Source organism: Ixodes scapularis, unplaced genomic scaffold (assembly GCF_016920785.2).
Source record: "Ixodes scapularis isolate PalLabHiFi unplaced genomic scaffold, ASM1692078v2 PGA_scaffold12__126_contigs__length_90152505, whole genome shotgun sequence".
Taxonomy (NCBI): domain Eukaryota; kingdom Metazoa; phylum Arthropoda; class Arachnida; order Ixodida; family Ixodidae; genus Ixodes; species Ixodes scapularis.
Window position 1 is genome coordinate 38300488 of NW_024609838.1, and position 26481 is coordinate 38326968.

A 26481-nucleotide genomic window follows, 5' to 3' on the forward strand; every position below is an offset into this window, starting at 1 on the left:
ACGACGACCTATACTCTCCAAGATAAAAAAAAGCGCTGCTACAATATGACTCGGCGCATCCTAAGATCGTTGATCGGGCCATAGCCAGTGCGTCTACCATCGGAGAAGTACCACTCATTTTTAGGTACGTGGATTACTACTTGGAGCTCTTTTGACGACGACCTATACTCCCCAAGATCCAAAAAAGCGCGGCTACAGTAGGACTCGGCACATCCTAACATCGTTGATCGGGCAATAACCAATGCACTTACCATCGGAGAAGTACCTCATATTTTCAAGTACGTAGATGACTACCTCGTGCTCCTTGCACAACGACCTATACTCTCTAAGATCAAAAAAAAAAAGCGCTGCTACAATATGACTCTGCACATCCTAAGATCGTTGATCGGGCAACAGCCGATGCGTCTACCATCGGAGAAGTACGTCTCATTTTTATGTACGTGGATGACTACCTGGTGCTCCTTTTACGACGACCTATACTCCCCAAGATTCAAAAAAGCGCTGCTACAGTATGACTCGGCACATCCTAAAATCGTTGATCGGGCAATAGCTAATGCCCTTACCATCGGAGAAGTACCTCATATCTTCAAGTACGTAGATGACTACCTGGTGCTCCTTGCACGACGACCTATACTCTCGAAGATAAAAAAAGCGCTGCTACAATATGACTCGGCACATCCTAAGATCGTTGATCTGGCGGCCATAGCCAGTGCGTCTACCATCGGAGAAGTACCTCTCATTTTTAGGTACGTGGATGACTACCTGGTGCTCCTTTCATGACGACCTATACTCCCCAAGATCCAAAAAAGCGCTGCTACAGTATGACTCGGCACATCCTAAGATCGTTATCGGGCAATAGCCAATGCACTTACCATCGGAGAAGTACCTCATATTTTCAAGTAGGTAGATGACTACCTCGTGCTCCATGCACGACGACCTATACTCCCCAAGATAAAAAAAAAGCGCTGCTACAATATGAATCGGCACATCCGAAGATCGTTGATCGGGCCATAACCAATGCGTGTACCATCGGAGAAGTACCACTTATTTTTAGGTACGTGGATGACTACCTGGCGCTCCTTTCATGACGACCTATAGACCACAAGATCCAAAAAAAAGCGCTGCTACAACCTGATTCGGCACATCCTAAGGTCGTTGTTCGGGCAATAGCCGATGCGTCTACCATCGGAGAAGTACATCTTATATTTAGGTACGTGGATGACTACCAGGTGCCTTATTCACGCCGACCTATACACGTTTGCAAGTCCGGTCTCAGGGCGCCGCCATCTCTCTCAGTGGGGTGCGCTCTTAGGCGCGGCCATAATCCGATTACGACACCTTAGCGAGGCTTCGTAATCGGGTTATGGCTCGTCCAAGCGCACCCCAGCCAAACAAGATGGCAGCGCCCTGAAGCCGTACTTGCAAACGTGTATACTCCCCAAGATCCAAAAAGGCGCTGCTACAGTATGACTTGCACACCCTAAGATTGTTGATCGAGCTATAGCCAATGCACTTACCATCGGAATAAGTACCTCATATTTACAGTTACGTGAATGGCTACCTGGTGCTCCTTTCACGACGACATATACTCCCCAATATTAAAAAAAAGCGCTGATACGATATGATTCGGCACATCCTAAGATCGTTGATCGGGCAATAGCCAATGCACGTACCATCGAAGAAGTACCTCAAGGAGGCAGCAGAAATGAATTTTCAAAGTGCCGCTGAAGCCTCTCCTTGCGGGGGCGTGACGTTATATTAGGAGTTTTCGGAGTCCTCACTCTCGCGCATCTACAGCGTTTTTTAAAGGTATGCACGCGCACTCTTGCTATTTTCAAAGAGGTCAGAAAGAGATGTCACGACGGGCATAGGCTATGGTGCGGGAGATTATACCTGGCAAGCTTGGAATCGTATACGCTGCCCACACGAGCGACACGCGCTTGGCGGCCAAAATATTCTTGTATGACCTCATGACTAGTCCGATGTCTTTTGAGTTTTCTCGCGTTTAGTTGCATCTTCGGGTCAATAAAGAAAAAAAAAAGTTTAGTTGCATCTTCGGGGAACACGAACCCGATATTAAGATTCACGGGTTCAAAATACGCCAGAATTCACCTCTAACTCGTTTTTACAGGGAAGCTGTTATGCGCTAGGATCTTGAAAAAAAGGAGTCTGCGGATGTTGGCAAAAAGCTCACCATTGGTTATGGCAATTATGAATAGATAAAAATAAAAAAGAGGGGCCAAACAGCGTGAGTCAGCCTTCCTTCGCGTTATAACATAGTGATGTCATGATCATCTCTAGGCATCGTCCTCGAAATTGTCTTAGAAGTCGTCCTTGAGGTCATCCTAGGCGTCGTCGTCGAGGTTGTTCTAGAAGTCCATATCGAGATCGTCCTACACATCGTCATTCAGGTCGTCCCAGAAGTGGTCCTTTACGCGTCGTTATCTAGGTCGACCTAGAAGTCGTCCTCGAGGTCGTCCTCGAGTCGTCCTCAAGGTTGTACTAGAAGTCGTCCTTGAGGTCGTCCTTGAGGTCGTCAAGGAGGTCGACCTAAGCGTCATCCTCTGGGCGTCGTCCTCGAGGACGTCCTAGAAGTTGTCCTCGAGGTCGTACTAGCCGTCGTCCTCTAGGCATCGTCCCAGACATCGTAAAAATAATAGCTTTGCTGGTCCTCCATCCTCACGTAATGTGGAAGGGCTCCAATGTTTTCAAAAATGTTTCAGCGGGAGGGAGTTTTCATGCTCATGTGCAGCGTCTCAAAGCATCTGGATACCCGAGTTCCATTTTGTTTGACGTCACCGAGTCCATGATCACTTCCAGAGCACAACGAGACAGCACAAGGGACAAGAACCGCCGGCCAGCAGTGACACCATACCTCCACCGAATATCTCAGAAGCTAAAGAAGATCGCATCTAGGTATCAAGTCAAGATTGTCTTTCTGCACCGGACAAACTGAAGCGGTTGTGGCCAAGGATTAAGAAACAAAAGATACAGCAAGCAGAGTGTAAAACATAAAAACATAAAAACATCAAAGTAAAACATCAAAAGAAAAATGTCGAGTGACAGTGTGGAGTAGTGTAAGATATACCGTTCACCTGCTGGAAAGTGTATGTGGAACAATCAGGACGATGTGTCAATGACCGCCTAAGAGAACACGACCTATCTCTGACGTCGTCGCCAGCGGGCCACCTAGCCATACATATGAGGGATTGTAAATGATCCGCAATATGTAGCAACACCGGAATCTTAAAACGTTTCAGGACTAGGAGGACTCATGAGCTGTGCGAGGCACAAATCATTTCGTCCAGTGAGGATGCCTGCGTCAGCGCGCCATCAATTGCCATGAACCACAAAGAACTCGAATACTTCAGTCTCATGCCATGAAGAACTCCGACCTGCTATGTTCTTTTAGTTCATACTCTTGCGAAATTTAGTCTATTTTTATCAGCATCTCTGTTTTTGTGTTTTCGTGCCTTTTTCGTTTTCAAAAAGATTATATTGATTATTTTTTTATTCAATATTGGTAATGTATTACAAAACACTAATTAGCCTCAGGAATTTACCCTTGAATTGTATAAATGGAATTTACTTTGCCTAAACGTATGTTTTTTAAGACTTTTTTCTTCTTTTTCGCATTTTGATAGCACCCCGAACATACTTCTCCTCCTTATGTTTAGAGAGTATTAAACGTCAGTTGTCAGTGGGCGTCTGGTGTCTCAGCTGTAGATGAGCAATTTAACCGCACTGGCTAAATTGCTCATCTACAGCTGAGACACCAGACACCCACTAAGGCAGACTAACTTCCGGCTGTATAAACATACACACAACAGTTTGCTTTTGCTGTCCCCCTCGTTTTAAATTCCTCGTTGCTGTTCGCTTTATTACATTAATAAAAATACCCTTTTCGGCTTTGCAACCAGTTTTTATGTGAAATTCGAAAAAAGCAAAACAAACAAAACGATGCTCATATCAGGTGCTCACGGGCGCATGCCATGAAAACGGCTGGGGAACCATAGCGTTTGAAGAATATTTATCGGGGCCATCTTTATTATTAGGAAAGCACGCCGTTCTCAGGACGCACTTTTCAGACGATATTCTAAAGGTGGAGACTTCGAGTACTTTATCGGCGGCTTCCCTTTACGAACGATACGTTATCTGCTCAAGTGCTCCGCGTAAGGTTTACTTGAGGAACCGAAGCCCGCAACAGACAGACCAGACTTGACAGGCGCCTTGGGAAGCATGACGGGATTATGGACACTTGTTGCACTACTGTTCACCTGCACGACAGGGAGTACGGAAGGAACTGAACGATCTTTCGTGGTTGACTACGAGCACGAGCGCTTCTTAAAAGACGGCGAGCCATTTAGGTATGTGTCGGGATCTTTACACTATTTCCGAGTGCCCAAGGCATACTGGAGGGACCGGATGACTAAAATGCGAATGGCAGGCCTTAACGCGCTGCAGACGTACGTTGAATGGAGTGGTCACGAACCCGAGCCGGGAAAGTACGTTTTTGAAGACAATTACGATCTCAAGACTTTCCTGCAAACAGCCAAAGACGTTGGCCTGCTTGTTGTATTTCGGCCAGGGCCTTATATCTGTGGTGAAAGGGACAACGGTGGTCTCCCCTACTGGCTTCTAAGGTTAAACCCTAACATGAAGTACAGGTCATCTGACAGGACATATTTGGAAGCTGTGGACAACTGGCTTGAAGTTCTTCTGTCAATGGTAGAACCTTTTCTCTATAGGAATGGAGGACCTATTATCACGATTCAAGTTGAGAATGAATACGGTCAATACCCGGTGTGTGATCATAATTACATGCGACACCTTGTCAAGATATTTCAGTTTTACCTGGGAAGTGACGTCATTTTGTTTCGCACGGACTCTCCCAAAGACGACGCGTACCGATGTGATGCTGTAAACGACACGCTCGTAACCGCTGACTTTGAAGCTGGTACGAACGTCACAGCTGCCTTTGACTCTGTGAGGAAAGCACAGGGAAAGGGTCCTCTGATAGTGACGGAGTACTACCCAGGATGGATGGACCATTGGGGCTTACCACACACTAAGACTGATGCCAGCGAAGTTCTCAAGACATTCGAAGAAATTCTTCGTTTTAATGCGTCCGTGAATTTCTACATGTTTCACGGTGGTACTAATTTTGGATTCAGCAACGGTAGGAATCCTCCACCACAGCCAACCAGTTACGATTTTGGAGCACCCCTCAGCGAAGCCGGAGACCCCACAGACCTGTACTACATGATAAGGAACATCACCTCCAAGTACCTTCCGCTTCCTCCAGGAAAACCACCTGTGCCTGCTCCTAAGCTCAATGAGGGCACTGTAGAACTTAAGGTTAGCTGTTCCTTAAAAGAAATGTTGGAGTTTTTTAGGCAGAATGCTTCACTTGTTAATGCTACCTCCGTTTACCCAATGAGCTTTGAAAAGCTTGGTCAGGATTTCGGGTATGTTGTGTACACAACGACGATTGATTTTCAACCCGCTAGTCCATCCGTTCTGGCAGTTCCTGGAATCAGCGACAGAGGTTATGTGTACACAAGGGCAACCACGGCCGTGCTCAGCAAGGAACAGCTCGCGACCAGCGTACCTGTTGTTGTTCAGAAAGGAGAGAACCTTACAATCATCGTTGAAAACACAGGACGTATCAATTTTGGACCTGGCAACAAGGATTTCAAGGTAAGCTGCTTTTCCCTTGTGATAGTTTTTTTTTTTAATATCTGGCGTGAATCGTATTGTATTTAGAAAGGGACTTGCATCCAATTTTGTTTTAATAAGACACAACGTCGGATCCTATGAAAGACATCTTTATCTAACAAGATCTCCCGTGAAACGAAAATAAAATTTGGTTATACGCATTGTAATTCGGAGTTTGAGCATGGAAGAGGAATCGGATTTTATAACTTTGGGATAATGCCCGATGCATTTCTAGGTTGCAGGCCTGCGCAGGTGAGAGAAAATAATGAATAAACATAATTGCGTCGAGCACTCAAGCTTATTTAACGATCCTTCCAGTAGAAGCCCTTGCACTTTCATTGTCTGCATCACCTGTGGGAGGTTGTTTAAGCACATTTATTTATATACAATGCGTGCTTGTTCATGTAGTTGATATAGGTTGATGTCAGTCATCCCACTTTCACTTTTTGAAGAGCTATTTACTGGAAGAAATCTTTTACGTAAGACAATGTCCTGTCAACCTCTTACTAATGCTTTGAGCAATAGGACTGTACCTACTACGCAAGTCAATCAGGCGACTTCTATATTGCACTGGAGAGTTGAGAGGTTGTAAAGGGAATTTCCTAGGAAAGAAAAAAAAACACAAAAAATCTCACACACTCCAAGAACGTGTTTTCTCATAAGTTTTTTTTTTTTTTTTTTTTTTAGTTTTTGCTTTGTCGAGCGTGTTATTTCGAGATTGGTACGGGGAATGCCCGTAACAAAATGCCATATGTGGTCATATCCGGAATTGGGCAAGTAGGGGCATGCACAACCATATTATACAGAGCGTCCCGAATAACTTACACCAAATTAAACAAAAAAAAAAATTTTGCGCTCTGCCAGATTGAAATCAACTCCATGTAGTTATCACGCGTCTTAGCAAATTGCACCAATTTCGCTTAATGCGGCAAGCTATTTAAATAATTATCACAAACTGGCTACATCTTAAATTATAAGTTTAAGGGCCTAGGTGTTGTTTAGAAAATTGTAGAATGAATTAGAAAACAAAGCCATAAGCACATAAAATATAAGAAAGGAGCCAGGACCACATGAAAACGCGCCCGTACATCGCGCTTGCAGCGCTCTTGGACGTTCTTTCAAGAAACAATGCCGAGCTTATCACTGTCGCGCTGTCCGAGAGAGGGCTTCGTGTTGTTGAAAGACCCAAAGATGGGTGCGAGCACCTGTAGCCGCAAAGCCCTGTCTGAAAAAGCGTGCAGGTGCTTCGTTTCTTCAGAGAACGTTTGTGAGCGCTGCAAGTGCGAGGCGGAAGCGCGTTGTCGCGCGATCTTTGTTTTATATTTCGCCGGTTCTCTTTCTATGGCAATGAGTGCGCAAAGCGCATCATGCAGCAAACAACCTAAGTGGGTATTTCTCAATGCAATATTCAACTTCTCTATTCACAGCTTGGCCCTAATACGAATAATTAAAATATTTGCTAATTAGACCTAATTATTTAAATAAGGCGCGTCCTAAAAATCGCGTTATATCTGTGCAGATAGGCTCAGATCTAGGGCAGGTAATCACCGCTCACCGATAAGCTGGCTGGGCGGTGGAAGCTATGTTCTCACCGGACCAATCAATGGCACGCCTCTTACCGTGTGACTCCATTCTCTGCTTCCTCAGAAAAACTGATAAACTAAACCGATCACTGATCAGCGATCGCTGATCAGTGAATTAACTATAGGTATACGCTTGACGTGCTAGAGCCCGATTGAATGGAATGATATTGCTATTCTTAAAGCCTACAAAATGCAGGGCTTTCATCGCGCTGTTTAACCTGATGCTCGATAAAGTCTAGTTTGGTATGAATACTAAAAAAGCTTCGCATTCATTTGTCCCTTCCCGGGAAAGGCGGGACAGGGAGCCTTCATCTTGAGGCCCAGGAGTATGCATGTCGGGTCTCTGCGGCGGCTAAACAACCAGATAAACGGAGAAAGTCGTGTTGGCCGATACCCTCGTTTAAAATTCACGGAATGTATGCGCAATCAGACGAATTATAAGTGGACAAACGGATAAGTTAAACTCGTCACATTTTTGTCCTGATATATTATTCATGACCGAGTCATTTACAGGTGACTAAATTAAGTAAGCATCTGGAACAATTGGCTTCGGTACGGATGGTATCTCTGACCCAATTGACCAGTGCTCGGAGGGAGAAAATAAACAGCCGTAGTTGAAGGTGACGTCAAAGGTATTCCAACTCGCTTGCGGAGTCCTAGTTATATCGTTTGTGCCCATGCAAATTCTTAGTATTGAAAAAAGTAGACAGAGCCACCTTGGTCATTGTAGTAACTGAGATACGATTCAGGTTTAACTGCTGTAACGATCAGGCGTGACTCAGAAGCGACTCAAGTACATTTGAAGGTAATATTAGAAATATATTTTTAATAGTAGAAATCATTTGGAAATAGCTTGCCGTCTACAAATATTAGATTATAAAAAAGGCAACAAAATGAAAAACATAAAAATCTTACACAATTAAGATGATAGTGAACTCGACAAATTGGACCGCGCTGGTAAGTTACAGGGATAAAAAGAAAAGCGCCTTACAAATGTTCAGTAAACATTCAAGTTGCCAGTTGAAAAGATGTTTTGTGCTGTATTCATGTTATATGTAACGTTCTTTTATCCCCACAATCCCAGACTTCTTTTATTTCAGGGCATTTTGTCGAACGTCACTCTTGGTGGGCATCTCCTGACCAACTGGGCCATTGAAGGGGTACCACTTTCAACACCAGAACAGCTCTCGTTATTGTCGAAATTCCTTACGACACTGAATGGCGAACCCAAGTTCGAAGTTCCCGGCGTCGTCTTCGGCTACTTCTCGCTTCCCAGGGGACAAGAGCCTCTTGACACATTCCTGGACCCAAAGGGATTCGGCAAGGGAGTCGCGATCCTCAATGGCTTCAATCTGGGACGCTACTGGCCGTCCATAGGACCCCAGGTGACGCTGTACGTTCCTGGAACTCTTCTACTTCCCAACCCGAATGTCAATCTTGTTGCCCTCTTCGAAATGGAAGCCGTGCCAGAAGGCGTGAAGACTGTCAAGTTCGTGAAGGTGCCAAATCTTGACGGACCAACACCTACTTCAATCAGATAAATATATGCCTCCCCCCACCAAGAAAAGAAAGCATGTTCAATTACACTAAAAAAGAGGGACATGGAAGACATGTCCCTCTTTTGTTATCGTAATTTAGACACCAACACGCTCAACCATTCACACAAACTGTTCAATGTTTATAAAAAATCAAGTGAAACTTAATTAATAAACCCAGTGGTCATACTTTGTTATATGCTAATGTTTCGTCCGGATGAGAGCAACTCGATAGAGGTACAAAGATATTTTGTTATTAAAAGCAGAGAAGTGCGTTTGAAAAAAAAAAAAAGAGAAGACATGCAAGCTGGTGCACTAATGAAACACATCTAAGAGCTAAATGCCTTGATGTAACTATTGCTCCGTGTGTCCATAGAAGATATCACGGACTAGGCATCTAAACATTACTAAAAATGACCGAATGACATTAAACAAATGTTACAGAGGCGAGCTAGAGGTAATTTCTTTATTGGGACATAAACACATCATAATGTTTTGTACCACAATATTTCTCCAAAGGGCTTATCAAGGCATTTAGCCAGATGGCTTATTATCAAATAATAACCGTGGGCTGTTTCCAGCGTCGACTCTAGACTTTCGGAAGTGTGGCCTATGGGCGCCGCCATCTTGATGCTTGTGTGGGTATGTCGTCCGATACTCAAGCATTGACGAGGCGTACCCGCGGTCTCAGCAATGCTTGAATATATCAGACGACCTATTCACACCAGCGGCAAGATGATGGCGCCCAGAAGGCGTACTTGCAAACGTCTATAACTTTAATGGAACAATACGAATACATTGCTGACGTTGGAGTTTTATGCCACCATAACTGAGTAGAGTGATTCCTGTGGCATCATCTTAAGATTCATACCGGAAATCGTGCACGGATGGACATAATAGTTATGATACCGGTAACTTCTTCTCGTGTCAAATTAACATTTGTGATTGTATTAAAAAGGAACACTGTGGAAGCACCGAGGAAGCCCACCGCCGTAAATGCTGCCTTTTTTTGAAGGCGTGGTTTAACTGGGACGGCAGACGGAACCAGATCGTTCCGTCTGCTTTCGATCGCCAGCATAGGATCTCCTAAAATTGATCTCACTGCGGCGAGATGCGTCGAAGTATTGCAAGTTGCAAAGAAGAAACATCAGACGTGAAAACAGAAAAGGACGTACTAAATCTGCGCAAAAATTCGGCGCTACTTACAGGGCTGATTTGGCGCTTCGCTGCAGCATGTGTGAACCTGCTTTAACTCGGTTATAAATAACGTCACTCGATACTCACTGTACTGGCACAAAAATACGTTACACAATACCTAGTTTAAGAGCTATGCATTGCTTTCATCCACATAGCAAAGGGATGCTCGGCCCTTTACATTTCTAGGGACAGTAGCTCTCGACATACAAGCGACATATACCGATCTATACATATAACCTTGACACATGAAACCTCCGGTTGGGCATGGTTCCTGGACCGCGTCTTGGACTGGTGTATTTATTTAGCGTCCTATAACGCGCGTGCACCGAAATTTCGTCCCGAAGCGGCAACAAATGATGTCACAAACGCCGAGGTGTCATGCTGTCGGATGCCGCGATCCTGGTGGGTGGTCGTAGAAGTTCCGGCAAAGAGCACATGCAAACGCCAGTGTCACTGTCGTCCCAGCGTCCCAACTCCTGGTTGCCGAAGCTTCCGTTGGCTGCCACACTGGAGAGCGACCTACAGCGGAACAGGCGTCTGCGACATCCACCATCGCTGCTGTCACACCGCCAGGATCGCGACCGGTGAGAGTATGACACTTCTATGACATCATCGGGCAAAATTAAGGCACCACATTTTTGGACTCGGTAAACACACCAGTCGGAGATGCGTTCCAGAAAACCGTAGTGGAGCGAAGCTCGGAGCATTAAGTCACTTGGGATGTGCAGAACGCTAGATTGTCTCACATGTCTCGGAACATCACACGGTGTGCTGATGTTGCGAGTCTCCTCACACATACTACATCAGCGTACGCCCCACAATACCCCACACTGCGCGGTGCAGTCTCGGATCGCCGCGACGCCTTCTAGGATTTAGCAGAGAAATCGATGAAGTAGGTAGCCATTTTTCCTCCCGTGAAGAATTACATCTATATAAATATATAAGTATTTCCTTAATTCTGAATTAATCGAAACAAAATAAAAATAATCGTTAGCCTGCTTCAGAAGCTTTACGATTCGAAATTTCGGAGAGGGGTGATTCCTCTATTTCAATGAATGTTTGTATTTTTTTTAGATAATGGCGTTGCCTTTGCAGTGCTGCGGCTGCTTTATGACATACTCTCTTAAAACCAGAGATGTACAAGTTACTCTCAAAATGCAATTAACTTAAATTACTGAGTATTGGCCTCACAAGTTATATCAGCAAAGTAGAAATTACTCAAATCGAAAGTAATTGAGTAAATAACTAAATGCGGTAAAGAATTAACGAATTAGCTTTGAAATTACTTTTACACTTTTATGGTAACGAGAAGGTACAGAAGTTTTGATTAGTTAGCGAAATTCTGCTAGACAAATATAAAGCGGCTTGTGTTTTTACAAAAATGTTGTCATAGCGGGTTTCGCTTCTGCGTGCCTCATTATTTTGCACCTTCTTGTTTTTTGATAAGTGATTTACTGCGGATGTATTCTTTCTACTCTGAGGTTTAGCACTGCCTGAGCTTGATTTTGAAGACAACGCTCGCTTGTTTACGGTGTTGTGTAAAGTATATCTGAAACGTACTTGAAGTAAAGACGAAGTAAACGAGAGGGTATGCGCCTCAAGTAAAGTAGTAAATACACCAGGTGGAATGCACTTTAAGTAAAGTACTTAAACACAATGCACTTTAAAGGTAATGTACACGGACGTTTTTACACCATCTTTCATGATGTGCTTTCATCCCCTATACAGTTCTTTTTTTTCTTTAACTGGTGTGCATTGCTCCAGGGAGGTGCACCAGTTTTCTTCTTAAATGACGCAAATATTGAATTAAGTCAAGTCGCCACAGAGTTGTTGTTTTATTCTCACAGACGAACTATATAGCGGAATAAGCTTATAAGACACTTACTTGTATTGTCTTTTAGCCGCCATTACTTTTCTCAGAGAAACGACCAGATGACGTCTCGAAAGAAGATAGCGCGTTCTTTCATGACGATACACCATTTTTTTCATATTTGAAGAATGAATGTTGAAGTAGGTAGCTGTGCTTTCCTCGGAAAGTATCAGAAAAAAATGCTTTACTGAAGTACAAGTATAGTGATCCAGATACTATGTAGCTCCACTCAAACGCTCCTCAGAAAAAAAGAAGAAAAATAAAGTAAGACACGCCCGCCCATGTGGATCTATTTTGTGTTTGCACGACTGTTCATGCCCAGAGAATGTACTTCAAGTAAAGCACTCGTTTTCTAAACATACTTGAAGTAGTAATTTAAGTACCATGTACTTAAAATACTTACGAACACTGCTTGTTCATTTTTTATGTAAAAACGTCGCGGGCATTATTAACGTTCCTCGAAGGATCTTCGAACCCTGGAAGACCTGCACTTTCTGAGTTTTGGGAGGAAGTTTAACAAACACAATGTGGGGGTCACCTTTGCGTTGACCTTTAGCACGCGATTTTTCAAGTACAGCACAAACTGCGGGAGGATCAGATTAGCTTCAGAGTGGATGCGGCATTTTGTTTCCTCATTTGAGTGAGGATGCAGTGTGTACACTTCCTGTAGTAGTGGAGAGTTGCTACGTTGCGAAGAAGCGGGGACAAGCCCTTTCTCTAAACGCGTCAATTAAGTCTCCTTGAGCTTCAAAACACAAAGTAACGCCAATTTTCCGTGCCAGTCCCGCAACTACTTGGCCTCTCTTGTGACGTGTTTTTCCGCTCCCCACGCCTCGTAGCCGGGCTCTTGCAGTGGAGGCTCGTGAAATATTTAGGGGGTTTTGGACCCTCGAAGCCCCTCTCCCCTTTCCCTTCCCCCACCCCTTGCCTACGCCACACGCTTCTTTTTCTTCGCAAATAAGAACTGATCTTCCAACATTTTATCTCTTTTTGTGCAGGAGCATTTGTTGATAAGCAAATATACAACCAAAATTCAAGATTAATTTGTAAATTGACTAGAGGTTACTCGGGAACTATAATTTAAGGGACCTACTTATTACCAAAACAAAAATGTAATTGAAACGTACTAAACTACTTAGAAGACTGTAGTTAAATTACAGTAACTTGAGTAGTGTAGTTGAACTACGTACATGTCTGCTAAAGCCAAATTATGTTGAAAGTGCCTATAATACTTGCAGATTATAATTGTAACTTTTTTGACGGCTGGGTTAAGTCTGTAGCCTGACTTATTACACATACCAGAAGGGTACATTCCTTCAGAGTGTATGCAGTACGAGGAAGCACATTCTTCATCGGTTCATGCATGTCCAACTAAACTAAAAAAGCGTACGAAACTATAAATTTTGCGAGTTTCTTCGGCAACACTATTTACAAGAGCATACCTACACCATCCACCCTCTGAAGCGGCGCTTCAGAGGAATTACCATCTAACCATCTTGGTGGTTTTTAAAATAATTGTTGCGCATTACATAAAGGGTTATTCTAAATCGCAAAAAGAAAAAAAAAAGGTTCTACTGGTAATTCATGAATGCCCAAAAAGTCCATGACAAAGCAAAGCGATATCGCCTAAGATATCGGTTTGCGGCTCTTTTGATGAAGATTGGTTTAGCGATGATAGAACACTTACAGAAACATGACGAACACCAGAATGGAGCGCTTGACGCTGTCTGATTGGTCCCATCAGCTCGTAGCTGTCGTCTGCATCTGCGGTTAAGGTAAACGAAGTATAAGAAAATTACATTTTCGTATCGTAACGATCCCGAATCGCGCCCGTTCCGCTCCGCATTAACCCGTAAAATGATGATTTCCACCAGAAGATCACGGGACAGGGTTCGCCACTAAGCGTAGATTATCTAGTGGTTCCTCGTACAACCTTGCGTAGGGTGCAAACATAAATCAGCCCGAGAAGGTTAGCCTCGGTGTAAAATGGCTGATACGCCCCTCAGGCTAAGAATGGACTAGAAGCTCCGCCTCCGGGGTGAGCATCCTTGCTTCAGGAACACTTTGGTGTCTTGTGACTGTGCGCCCTCAAAGTACGACAAAAAGCAACGAACACAGGCTGGATGCGGTGTTTCTACTGCATCCTTAACCTGCCACTGATTTTAGCACGCTTCACGCAGCCATGTCAACACTACTTAGGGCCGGTTTCACCAACGTCGCTTACCGCAACCCACAGCGGCCTTTTCCTAAGCCTGCTTAGCGTCTAAAACCGAGCTCAGCTAATCACGGGTTTAAATTTCGGTTGCACCAACATTAATTCGGGTTTGAAGCTGCGACCCTGGCTAAACGTTGGATTTGCGTAGCGAATCTAGGAACAGACATATCGAAGCGAGTGAACGCTAAGAGGGGCGAATACGACTGGCAGAGAGGAATCACGCGGTGTAAATAACATCATGGCCGCGGTGGTCGGCGCCTGCGGCTGTTCGCTGTTTTTCTTTGATGGGTGACAGATGAAGCATTTTTAGCTTGAACAACTCTGACACCGACTATTGTAAACACGACTAACAACTGATTTGGAAGCTTGATATTAATACGAGAAATCAGTACATTTGGCGACGCGTGTTTTATTAGGGATGCTAAGAGACGAATTTGCTGCCGAGAATTGTTTTCACTTGTGCTCTCCAACTCGAGATCAAAGAAATGAGGCTTAATCGGAGTTTATATTTCACTGAAAGCGAGAGGGATGCACTATTAGACCTAGTGGAAGAATTCAAAGACATAGTTCAGAGCAAAACAACTGATAATGTAAGTACGACAACCAGAAACCGGATTTAGAACCGTAATAATTTAAAACGAACTTGTTGGTGAATATATACAAATACTTGAAAAAAAAAATAAAGACACTGAGGACGGGGTTGCAAACAGTCCTGTTTCCGTCCCCGTGCTCGATGTTTTATCCTTTGAAGTATTCGTATTGAACCGGATTATTATAAAGTTAAATGCTGTTATGGGTTCCGGACAAGAGGTCCATATAAACTGAAAAAAAAAATGCCACGAAAACAAATAGAAGAGGGCTCGAAAAGACTTGGCTGCTAACAGGCTGGCTATGAGGGCCACTGTTAGAGGACTCTGCGCAACGCCTCTAATCAAAACGACCAAAAGGATGAGGGCCTTTCCCGGAATGCTGCTGGAGCCTCTGCACAGCCGCTTCGATGCAGACGCTGTGCCCTCGGGAGGTAAATATTCAACCTTGGTAATTTCTGGCTTGTATGCCATTCTGAAGGAACAGATCTAATAGTCTTGTTTCTATTATCTTCCGTCCAGTACACGAAGACACAAAGAGCTTCACAGGTAAACATATCCTCGAGAGCACACGAGAACGAGGCCGCATTTTCTTGCCTAAAGTCACTGAAGTCATCTTAAAAGAACTAAAATCGTACGCCTACCCTCCTTGAATTTATTTCGTTCTGATAATTAAAATCGATTTAGCAAGCTGAAGGACAAGACTTTAGAGTATAGAAAACAAGCTAGGAGAATCCCGCAGAATGATATCCTAGGCTCGCATTATGTCAAATAATATTTGATTTTAAACAATGACACCCAACTCCGGGTCAGCTCATTTGGTAGAGCGTTCCACTGGAAATGAAGAGGTCCCTGGTTTGATACCAGGACCAGGAGGATTTTAACAGTCGCAAACCGGTCATATAGCTGTGTTTGGAGATGTGCTTTGTCCGCCATGTTCCCCTTCTCCAGGGATCGTTATCATTATTGTTGTCCACCTCGCTTGCGCTTTTGAATAAATTGCATATTATAACCTTAAGATGCAGTCTCCTCACCCTTGTTGGTGTCAGACTGGTGGCAGCTGCTAAAACCAGTTTGCTCTACAGACATATAACTCATGGTTAGATCAGTTGGTAGAGCGCTCCAATATTAATGGGGAGGTCACTGGTTCGATGAAAGGACCAGGCGAATTTTTTCAGTTGTTCACCAGTCACCTAGCTGTATCTCCAGCTTGGTGTTTTTACCTTCCGTCGCACCTGTTCCCCTTCTCCAGCGATTATTATCATTAGTCTTGTCAAGCTCGCGTGCATCTTTGATTTACTTGCATTATGATAATGACTTAGAGTCTACAGATTAGTAGGATACAGAAGACATACGGCGAAATCTGTGCAGAAGTAGCAGGAACAAAAGCATGCGGTGGTTTTGTCTTGTGTTTCTTTTGTCACTGGTATTCTGTGTCATATTCTTTCTGTCTGCTGCTTATTTACTATATTCCATGATATTTTTAAAAAACGTTGAAACATGAAATAGTGGCGATCTCCTGGTGGGTTCTATAGTTAAAGGGTACATCCTTTAGGCCAAAGCAAATATTTTTCCCTGGCTTTATTTGTGTCAAGGTAATCGTATGGTTTAAATTAAATTATTTATGTATGTTGTTCGGAACTCAAAAATTAGGAAGAAAGCAGTACTAAAAACATGCCTGTCATCGTCTCAGTCGTATATCTTCTTTTTATTTTATTTGCCCCCTGTAGGATTTTTTTCTGCTTTACATTCTTTTCCTTTCTGTTTTCAAGATACAGTGAACCTTTGGTTTTCGTTATATTATGATTATATATGTTACATTTGCCTAGATTTACTGAGTTTTAAACTACTGTAAATTATCAGAGCAGGACTTTTCCACGTGAATGAATGAGGTCTTCATAGCTATTTGCTTGGTTTTTAATCATCATTATTTTTAGGAAAAGCTTAACATCCTCAAATGTAGTTCATACCACTGTGCAAATAAACCATTCAAATTAGATCATTATAACCTATTAATTCAAGCCGAAATATTTTAAAACTGCTCTACATCTCCAATTGCAGCAAATATTAGAGCACCTAGCAGTGAAACCCAATGTCATGAAAATGGATGCTTTCATAATGCTTTTTGCCTATGGCACAATTACATAATAAGCTCGGATTTCTTCAGTATGATCAGTAAGTTCTTGTCAGCACTAGATTTTACTAGCATTAATTATTTCAAATTGGGCAATGACCACTGTTTTTATAATTCAAATGATACTTTTCAAATGGCACTTCTGTCTATAAAGTATTCTACACACTTAGCATTGCGGCTGGTGCCCCAAGCGTGCCACCACGTGCAGCATATATGCATTTGAATCTGGGCGCTATTTGGCCCTCGTGTTGCTCTTGCGCCATAAAACACCAACAAGCAAACATATATGCACGTGAAGATAACACTGACAGGCTTACAACTGTGCGTATTTGCTCACTCAAGCAGAAATATGGTGCCAGCACTGTGGCCTGCTCGCTTTTGCACATAAATACGGTTATATTATTTTACTTGCTTTGCCCCAGCGGTATTATTTTATGGAGTACTATAATCCTTCAGTTGACCCCATCACTTAAAGGTGCACGAAAACCAAATTCTGGAGCTCATTGTTTTGCTTCAATATGATGCATATAACAGTAGAACCTCGGAAACATCATTATTTTGTTGGAAAACGCAAGAAAATATATTTTATACTGGATTAAACGATAACCAGAAATAAAATCGTTTATGGGTATGAAGCTTCGATGGAATGTCGTGACGGCATTAGCCTCCGACGACAGCGCCACGCTCACTAGAAGAAATTACCTAGGCCAGAACGCAATATTTTAGTATGAAAAATGGTGCAAGGCACAAAATACAACAGACAGAATGAAGACGACACACACAGAGGCGTCGCCTCTGTGTGTCTTCTTCCTTGTGTACGTTGTTTTCCGCGGCTTACACCAGGCTTCATAACGTTCACCAAGTAGCCCAACTACACAAGTTCTTCGGTAATACCGAAGGTTGGGTGAAGGCCAAAGCACAGTTGAACACTTTTGATTCACCTTGCCAGCCAATCGCTTCCACTAATTCTTTGACGTCACCGGCTTCAGGGGTTGATAAACCATATTTTTCAAGATGGCGCGCGCTGCTTTCTACGTTGTTCTCGCCGAAGGACGGTGTCCTCTCGAAGCGATCCGGATTTACATCGCAGAGCTGTGCCGGTATCCCCTTTTTTGCGCGTTAGTTTCTGTGCTTCAATGTGAGAATTCAGTGATTGTCTCACCTCCCAACTTAGTCGCCGTCGACGTGCTAAGTGCCCCCGCTTGGACGATCGCGTAAGCCTCTTTCGACGATACCGACGAAAGCAGTGCCGACAGCTTCTCTTTATTCGTTTAGTGTTCGCCATTGACGCAAGTCGTGTTGCAAAACCGTGGCGATTTTAGTGTTTTTTGTTTGTTTCTAAGCGTGTTTGTGCGCTGATGTGAGAATTGCACAATCGTGTTCTCTGTGCTTTAATGTGCCTTCGCTTGGAAAATTGTGTCCCGTCGAAACCAGCGCAAGCGTCCTCTACGCCGATACCTTCCCTTTGTTCGTTTAAGGTTCACCCCCGTGCAATGGAATGTCGCTAAATCGTCGTCGTGTACGCGCTTCTTCGCGGTGGCATGTCAATGCTGCGGTCACACCACAAACGATGCGGTACGCTGCGCGAAAAAGCCGAGTGGTGCCACCGCCGTTCTGCCTCGCCAGACACGGCCTGCTTCCCTGCTCGCTTTAGTAAATAGGGGATGCCTACTGGTATGGCGCCTTCAAAGCGATATTTACTTATCCGTGAATCTGGCGCCCTCGCCGATTCTGGTCGTTGTGAACAGTCGATAGTAAATAGGGTATGCAGCATTTGCCTCGCCTACCAATGTCACACATGATGCTGCCGTCAACTTCGACAACCTGAGGTAGGAAATCTATCAGCACCTCGCCTCGTGCGAGATAACAGAGATACCTTAGCCGCCTCGCGACGATGTCGTCCTTTTCAAAGAGAAGCGAGGTCGCGCCCGAAACCGACGTTGCCAATTCGCGGGGCAGACGACGCACTACGGGTTGTCATAGCGCGCACGACTCCGCCGGCTCCCCAATCTCGTTGCGATATGTTACATGCCTCGGGCACTCTGACTAATGAGAAAGTAACGCGTTGATGCCGCCAAGTGTCGATGCTCATAACTACGGTCATAACCACGACAGAAACCCAAGAGGCCCGTGCAGAGGGGCTCTGCTGCTGCAGATTGCATAGCTATCTACAACCGTGTAGCTGAGGCAAACATATGCTGGCTACAAACTAAGACAAAAGTAGCTGAGGAGAAACGCAAGTCAGACATAGAAAAACACAAGTTAGAAATTAGTGACCTTGCTCCCCAGGGAGATCAGAGAATCTTCAAACAAAAACGAGCAAAAATAGAACGGGCAAAATACAATCAGTAATTAACACTGCTCTTCACAGTTTGCTCAACACGGGTAGAAGCTGAAGAAGAGAAGAAAAGAGCACGCGGATACATCAGAACGCTGAGCGCTGGTTGGAATGATTATCAGGTAGATGAAAATCTAGCTGCCATTTTTTCTACTTACCTTTCGAACGCGTTCAAACGCCAAACACCGGCGTCCCAGCGTTCTGGAATCGCTTTCAAATAGAGAGTAGAGACGCTAGCTTTGTGTCTATCCACTAGACGTTGCAACCAGAACTCGATGTCCTGACGTCACCACGCGCTCTCGTCTTCTCCTCTGTCTCCAGTTTCTTCCCGTGTACCTCACCCCTCAATAAAACTCAAAAATCAGTTCATTGCGGTTGCTTTTCTGTTTCATAATCGCTACCAACTTACAATAACTATAAAACTAGCTAGGGTTCATCGTCTTGTTACTTGCCAATCCCTGTCCAAAAGAGTTGCTGTAATGAAGCATTTGGAAAGTCAGGTCAGGTTGCGGGAGCATGCAGAATGTTCATTAATGCCCTAAAGTATTGTGTTACGAATAAATTCAGGTTACCAATTTCAATTGAAGTGTGCCGTGACTACGAGGCTCTGACACATTTATAGTATAGAAGGCGGGGTTGTGAGATTGACTCGGATATAGCCTTTTCCTCCCGATTAAAGACGTTGAGAACTATAGCTTGTTTAGCTATTTTCTCTGATGTAATAGCCCAGTTTGCCAATGCATTGCATAGGTATGACAAAAACACTTCCTGAGTAATTTCTCAAAGCTTGTCAATAAGCAATAATGCATAGGGTCAGATAATAATATTGAAGAATTATATTGGTGTCTACAAACAGTGTTATTCTCACACCGTAGTGGCGTCAAAATCGTCAAAATATAAAACTTGTTCAGACAAAAGTTTGTTCTTTATCCCAGTAAAATGCACATATTTAGAGGCTTCATGGCATAGATAATCTTATGAGTGGTGTGGATGTGGACGGTATCTATGACTTTCCTAGCTCCTGCAGTCAGTATTTCACGAAAGCTTCACCAGTTTGTCACTTTGAAATAATTTATAGTTTTTAAGCTGTGAAACCTTTTTTCCATTATTTAAATTACATGTATATTTTATTGAACCGCGGAAGTCGTCCTGTTATTTTGTTATTATACATTTATTGGCAGACATGTTCTAGCAATGTAGAAAAAGGGTGCACTACCTGTTGTTACAAATGGTACTTCTATCAGAGCAAATGTATCCTTGATGGAAAATATAAACTTGGCTACCACTTATAAGTTTTGCATTTCTATGGTTGGTTATAATTACGCTGCATACTCGGTAAAAAAAAGAAAACATTCAAATATATATAAAATATTGAAACATATTTTAGTGCACAGTAATAATTACTTTCACTACCTAAACGTCAAAATAATGTCAACAATTTTGCCTTGTTGTTCACTGTATTGCATATTAAACATTGTCAGATTCTTAAAGATATGCATGACTATAACCCAGTCTTGTACACGTTACTAAAAAAAGGTAATCGATTACAATTACTATTACTCTTGGCTAAAAAGTATTCGATTAGATTACTTGATTACTCGACGGCAAAAGTAATGGGACATTACTTAAAGAAGTAATCGTTTCTTTTCCAATTTCTTTATTGCATGAAGACACATCTTTAGCGCTCATAACAATACACTACTTCCAACCTATATTTCACATTTGCACAAGTATTGAAGAAGAAAAACTGGCTCCCTCTTCGTGGTCGTTGCACCTTCACAATGCGCACACAAGCATAGAATTCGTTTGAAGGCGTTTTTGGGCGTTCGCTAGTGTGTGTGTGTGTGGGGGGGGGGGGGGGGGGGGGGAGCGGGGGGGGTTCTAGATCTTGTTAAGCTTGAGCAAGGGTTGTCGCTCAAAGTTTGCGTCGCTCATTTTATTATTCACATGTGGATGAACTCACATGTTATACAAAAGAGCAGCAGCTCCAGGATTTGAAACGGATCATGTGTAGTATCCATTAGCGGAAGAGATCGCCCCGACCACTTCTCAACTCGAAACATTGCTTGTCACAAAGACCACGTCGGGGAAATGGGGAAATATTTCAACTGCCTTTGTTATATTTTGCATCCGGTTTGGGCATTCTTCGGTTCTGGATCTCCTACGGGCTGCGAGTGGGTACCCTAAGCAGGATTTTTTTATTTTTTATTTTCGTCTGTGTGTGCGTGAGGGGGCTAGTTTGAACGAAGGACTCACAAAGCTACATTCTGCTTCCTCAAACATCGCCCTAAATGGCCTTTGTCACGCACTGTGGCGACCCTGGGGCTTCCCACTCCCAGTCCCAGCTTGAAAAAAAAGAAAAAAAACGGACATTGCACAGAAACTGTGCATAGAAAGAGATTGACCTCGTTCCCTACAGCTCCGCAGAAATCTTTGTTTTTTCCGTTCGAAAAAAAAAAGAAGCACATTTTATTTTTGTCATTTCATAAAAAAAAAGGCATGTGCCCGGGGGGGGGGGGGGGGGGGGGGGGGGGGGGTCCCGTGGACAAATGTCGACTGCGCTGTTGTAACGGTTAAAAGTAATTTTATTACTTCAAAAAGCAATCAGATTAATCTTGTGATTACTACCTAATAAAAGTAATCAACTGATTACAAAATTACTCCCAAAAGTAATTGATTACAAGTAATTTGATTACTTGTAGTGCGTACGGTACAAGTCTGCTATAACCTTTATGGGCAACATACGGCTATGGTCGTGAGCCAGAGGTACCATGACCCGTTGTCCTGAACCCGCCTTGGCGGGCTAAAATAAGTCCCCTTTTTCCAGTTGACCGAAATTTCAAAGGAAACAGGCGGCCTCTGCTTGGGACCACCGACCTTGTGCTCCTATAAAACTGAGTTATAAAACACTCCCTTTTTCCCTTTTCATGTTGCCTTTGTGAGTGTTTTTCCCCGGATGTTTTCGAATTTATCCGAAAACACGGCAACCTAAACAAAGCACGTGATACGATTTTTAAGGCTCCCTGATTCCACCGTATTTCTTTGCTTTCTCTTTTTATTTTTTTGCTGCCACAGATACTGTGTATTTTACTTGAAAAGGTGTAAGTAGGAAACAATGTTACGCAACATCAACTCTTTGTCAAGGTTAGGGGGCACTTCGGTCGGCTGAACGCCAATCTTACTCAATTAACCTTACACTTGCTGTCATTCAATGAAGGCCCAACAAGCCTCCCACGGACAATTTTGCTCGATCAGCTAGTGTTGCTCTGAGGTTAAAAGTGTGCAGGCAGAAAGCTTGGCCTATAGCAAAATTTTTAAGCTTTTCGTTCTCGGCTAATAAGAAGTTATTCCACGAGCAGGCGAAAGCCTTGCGAAGGGTTGAGTGTAATGAGAAAACATCCAATGAGAAAGGAAAAACGCCTCTCACACTGCTAACATAGGCGCACACACGCTTTAGGGCTATCCTTCTCGCCGTTGGCGAGGGAGTTTACCTAAAAGAAGACGCTTATAAGCGGCAGTGAGCTGGGCTACGAATCACAGAAATGCTACTATATTGTAAGCGGCGAAGATGCCTGAGCTTTGTTTTTTTCTCGCGCTAGTCTTTGTCGTTACGACGAAAAACGCAGAAGGCGCCACAAAGTCCCTAGTCGTAAACTATGAGCATGGCCGCTTCCCGAAGGACATTTAGTCGTTGCGACACATTTCGAGATCTCTACAATACTTTCAATTGCTCAAGGCACAATGGAAGGACCGGATGACTAAAATCAGACTTGCAGGTATCAACGCTCTGACGGCTTACATTAAATGTAGTGGCCATAAGCCGGAATCCGAGAAGTACGTTTTTGAAGACAACTAAAATCTCAAGACATTCCTTAAAGCTGCCCAGGAGGTGGGATGGTTTGTGATACCTTGTCCAAGCCCTTTTTTGGTGCATATGGAGAGACAACAGTGATATTCCGTATGGGCTTCTGCGGCTAAGCCCTCAGATGAGGTACAGGACATCTGACCAGACATACCTGGACGCTGTAGGTAAATATCTTAAAGTCCTTCTGCGCATGGTGGAACTGTATTTGTACAGGAACAGTGGTTCTATTATCACTGTTCAAGTTGAAAAGGGGTACGCAGTCTGCTCAGAGTGTGATCAACGGCGTGCGCAGTCCAGTTGAAGTATTCCAGCATTACCTAGAGCGAGACCTGATTCTGTTTCGTACAGACGGGCCCAGTTCTGCGCATAGATGCGAAGCAGTGAATGACACAGACGCGACCGCAGACTTTGGTGACGGCACAAACGTTACACGGGTATTTTATGTCGTCAAAAGTGCACAGGGAAAGGGACATCTAATTGTGATATAATATGATCTCGTCTGGGTCGGCCGTCAAGGTGCTCCTCGTGCAAAGATTGATTCTAGAAAAATGATGGCGACCTTCGTGAAAATTCTTTATTTCAACGTGTGCGTCAACTCTTACATGTTTCACGGGACTACACACTTTAGATTCAGCAACGGGAAGAACATGCAGAAACAGGCGATCAGGTACGATTATGAAGCACTCCTCAGCGAAGCCCTACGGACGTGTACTTCGAGATCAGAAACGTCAACTCCAAGAACATTCCACTTTTACAAAAAGAAAACACACACACACACACACGAGCGCGCGCACAAACACACACACACACACACACAAACACACACACACACACACACACACCGGTGCCTATTTTTAAACACGACTTGGGAACACTACAATTTGCGGCAAATAGATTTTTGTTTGAGGCTTCAGTAGAACTATTGTACCTAAAACCCTCCTACGAATTGAGCGTTTATCGTGTCCAAAAAAAGCGGTACCTTGATTGCCGCCTGATGGCGATATACAAGTGTCAAGCTGTCGCCGGTCGCGATCTTGACAATGTCGCAACAGCGGTTGTGAATGTTGCCGTTGCCTTTTCTTCGGCACGTTGCTTTCCAGCATGGCAGTCCACGGAAGGCTTGGCAGCCAGGAGCTGGTATGCCGCGACGACAGCGAGATTCACAATTTCTTGTGCTTTTTGCCAAAACATCTACCACCAATCACCAAGAACGTAACATCCGACAAGCATAACGATTTGGCTTTTGTTACGTCATTACTTGCCACTTCGGGAAACATTTCGGTCCATAAGCGGAAAATGGCGCTGTACACACCTGTCGGAGTAGCGTTCCTGGCACGTTACTAGAAGCAACAACATGATCTTTGCAGGTTGCTACGAGGAATAAGCTGAGGTTAAATGCAGCTAAGCACCGCTCACAAGAGCCCTGACACAGTGGTGGAAGTTACTTGCTGAACGGATCAATCAAACACCTTACACTCTAAAAAAAGGGTACCACCTTACACCCTATTGTCCCATATAATACACCCGAAAACCTCATTTCGACGTTCAGTGCCCTATAGTCGAACAGACGGTTTCAAATTTTACAAGGGGCTTGGTAATGGTGCGATATAACTTTTCAAATAGCTAAACTACGCATCAAAAACCACATAAAGAAAACACTGAGTTTTTGCAGTAGGACCAAGAAGACCCCGATTATTTTTTTTGTAGTCAGTAAAACGTACATTAGCTATTTTAATAAGTTGTACCACACGGCTATCACGCCTTCGTAAAAATTGAGGCCGTCTGTTCGACTATTGGGCGCTGTACGTCGAATTGAAGTTTTGGGGTGTATTATATGGGACAACGGGTGTAACAATTCACCCTTTTACACCTCTTTTTTTTTTAGAGTGAACTCTTATTGCCTGACCGCGTTTTCTAGGTGTGATCGTGCGCAAAGTGGGGGACCTTGTTGCGCAAAAATCGTTGGCTGACTGGTTCAGCAAGCATGTAGCTTGAACCGCTCGTTCAGCTCATCAGTGACCTGTGTATGGGTACGCCGGGGAAGGTATGACCGATTCAGTCGAATAAAGTAGGGTAATATAAAAATGCAGTCAACGCAAGACTTTTAGTACGTTATTTAGTGTGGACCACAACAAAGTCTAGTTTAGTGTGCCCACAGAAGAAGCGTTGTATGCTTTCGAGCCTTCCAGGAATATTGTAAGTCATTGAGAAAACCTAATTTGCTTGCACTCGTTTAAAGTTAAATTAAAACCAGCCAAATGAGATTATAGTTTTCGGCTGTCAAACGGGTGAAGTTCAATTCGTTTTGTTTTTGTGATCTCGTATTGATCAAGAATCTGCAATTTCAAGGTGAGTATCTTGTCAAAACTTCTGGAACAACTGACCTCATAGCGAACCATTTCTATGAGTAAAATATCCCTGCTCGGTGGCAGCTAATTAACGGCGGAGGTTGAAGTTGTTGTCAATGGTGCTTAAGAAACACTAGTATAACTTTATATGCATAAACAACCTTTGTTAAGGAAAATAATTGTCAAGGCCACCCAGAGGATATGTGGCGGCCACTGGCACTATTGACTCAAGAATAACTAAAGAAAAGATCAAGTGCCAGTTTGCAAAAAGGGAATAAGAAGATAATGATTATATTTTTTTAAGAAATCACAAGATTCAGCAGAAGGTGCGTTGCCAAACGACAAAGTTTGGCTAGTCACCTGACCCACCAACTAAACAACATTGCACATCCAGACGAGACAATCATTGATTCCTTAATTTTAGTGAATTCTCTCCGACGTCGCTCTTAGTGGATCATCCTTGAACCAAATAGACCATAAAGATGGTATAGCCGTCAACACCGGATCCACTCTCTTCATTCTCGAAGTCGCTGCCGATGCGGACAGGCGGGCGCAAGTTGGAAATTTCCGGTGTCTTGTTCGGCAGCTTCATCTTTCCCAAATGGCAAAAACATCTGTAAACCTTTCTGGACCACAGAGGATTCGGCAAATGAGTCGCGATCTTAGTGGTTTTAACATGGGATGCTATTGGCCTTCCATAGAACCTGAAGTTACACCTTATGTTTCTGGAATTTCGCAACTACCGTACGCGAAAGTCAATCTCGTTGCTGTCTTCAAAATTGGGTCTGCGCCGGACGGTGTTAAGGCTGGGAAGTTTTTGAACATGCCAATAATGGCAGAACGACATCTAATTCAAACAAGCGAAGGTATTTCACTTCGTCATATAAACTACCAAATGCTAAAAAAAGATTAACTTTAAATAAACATTTAATGTAACACGATTTAGAATCACGTGATCTTCAAACGGATGTTGCAGCTTGTCTCAACTTTTTTTCAATAAATACAGATGATTATAATCCTCTTTCTTATCCGAACATTTCCAAGGCTCCCTGAAGTTCTATTTTTTTTATTAATAATGAACATTTGCTGAA

General features: G+C 43.5%; 2 protein-coding genes across 2 annotated transcripts in view; both read left to right on the forward strand.

The window, feature by feature from the left end:
* The first annotated feature begins 4189 nt into the window (after nt 1–4189).
* LOC8032281 (beta-galactosidase-like) lies at nt 4190–8854 on the forward strand. The gene is made up of 2 exons (XM_040210983.2): nt 4190–5700; nt 8402–8854. The coding sequence occupies exons 1-2, from the start codon at nt 4240–4242 to the stop codon at nt 8840–8842; spliced, it is 1902 nt and encodes a 633-aa protein (XP_040066917.1). The 5' UTR covers nt 4190–4239; the 3' UTR covers nt 8843–8854.
* The window catches only part of LOC8032282 (beta-galactosidase 8-like), a 36542-nt gene continuing 18680 nt past the window's right edge, over nt 8620–26481 (forward strand). Inside the window, exon 1 of the mRNA XM_040210982.1 lies at nt 8620–8694. The gene's annotated coding sequence lies outside the window, so the exon portion shown is untranslated. The remainder of the gene's footprint in view (nt 8695–26481) is intronic.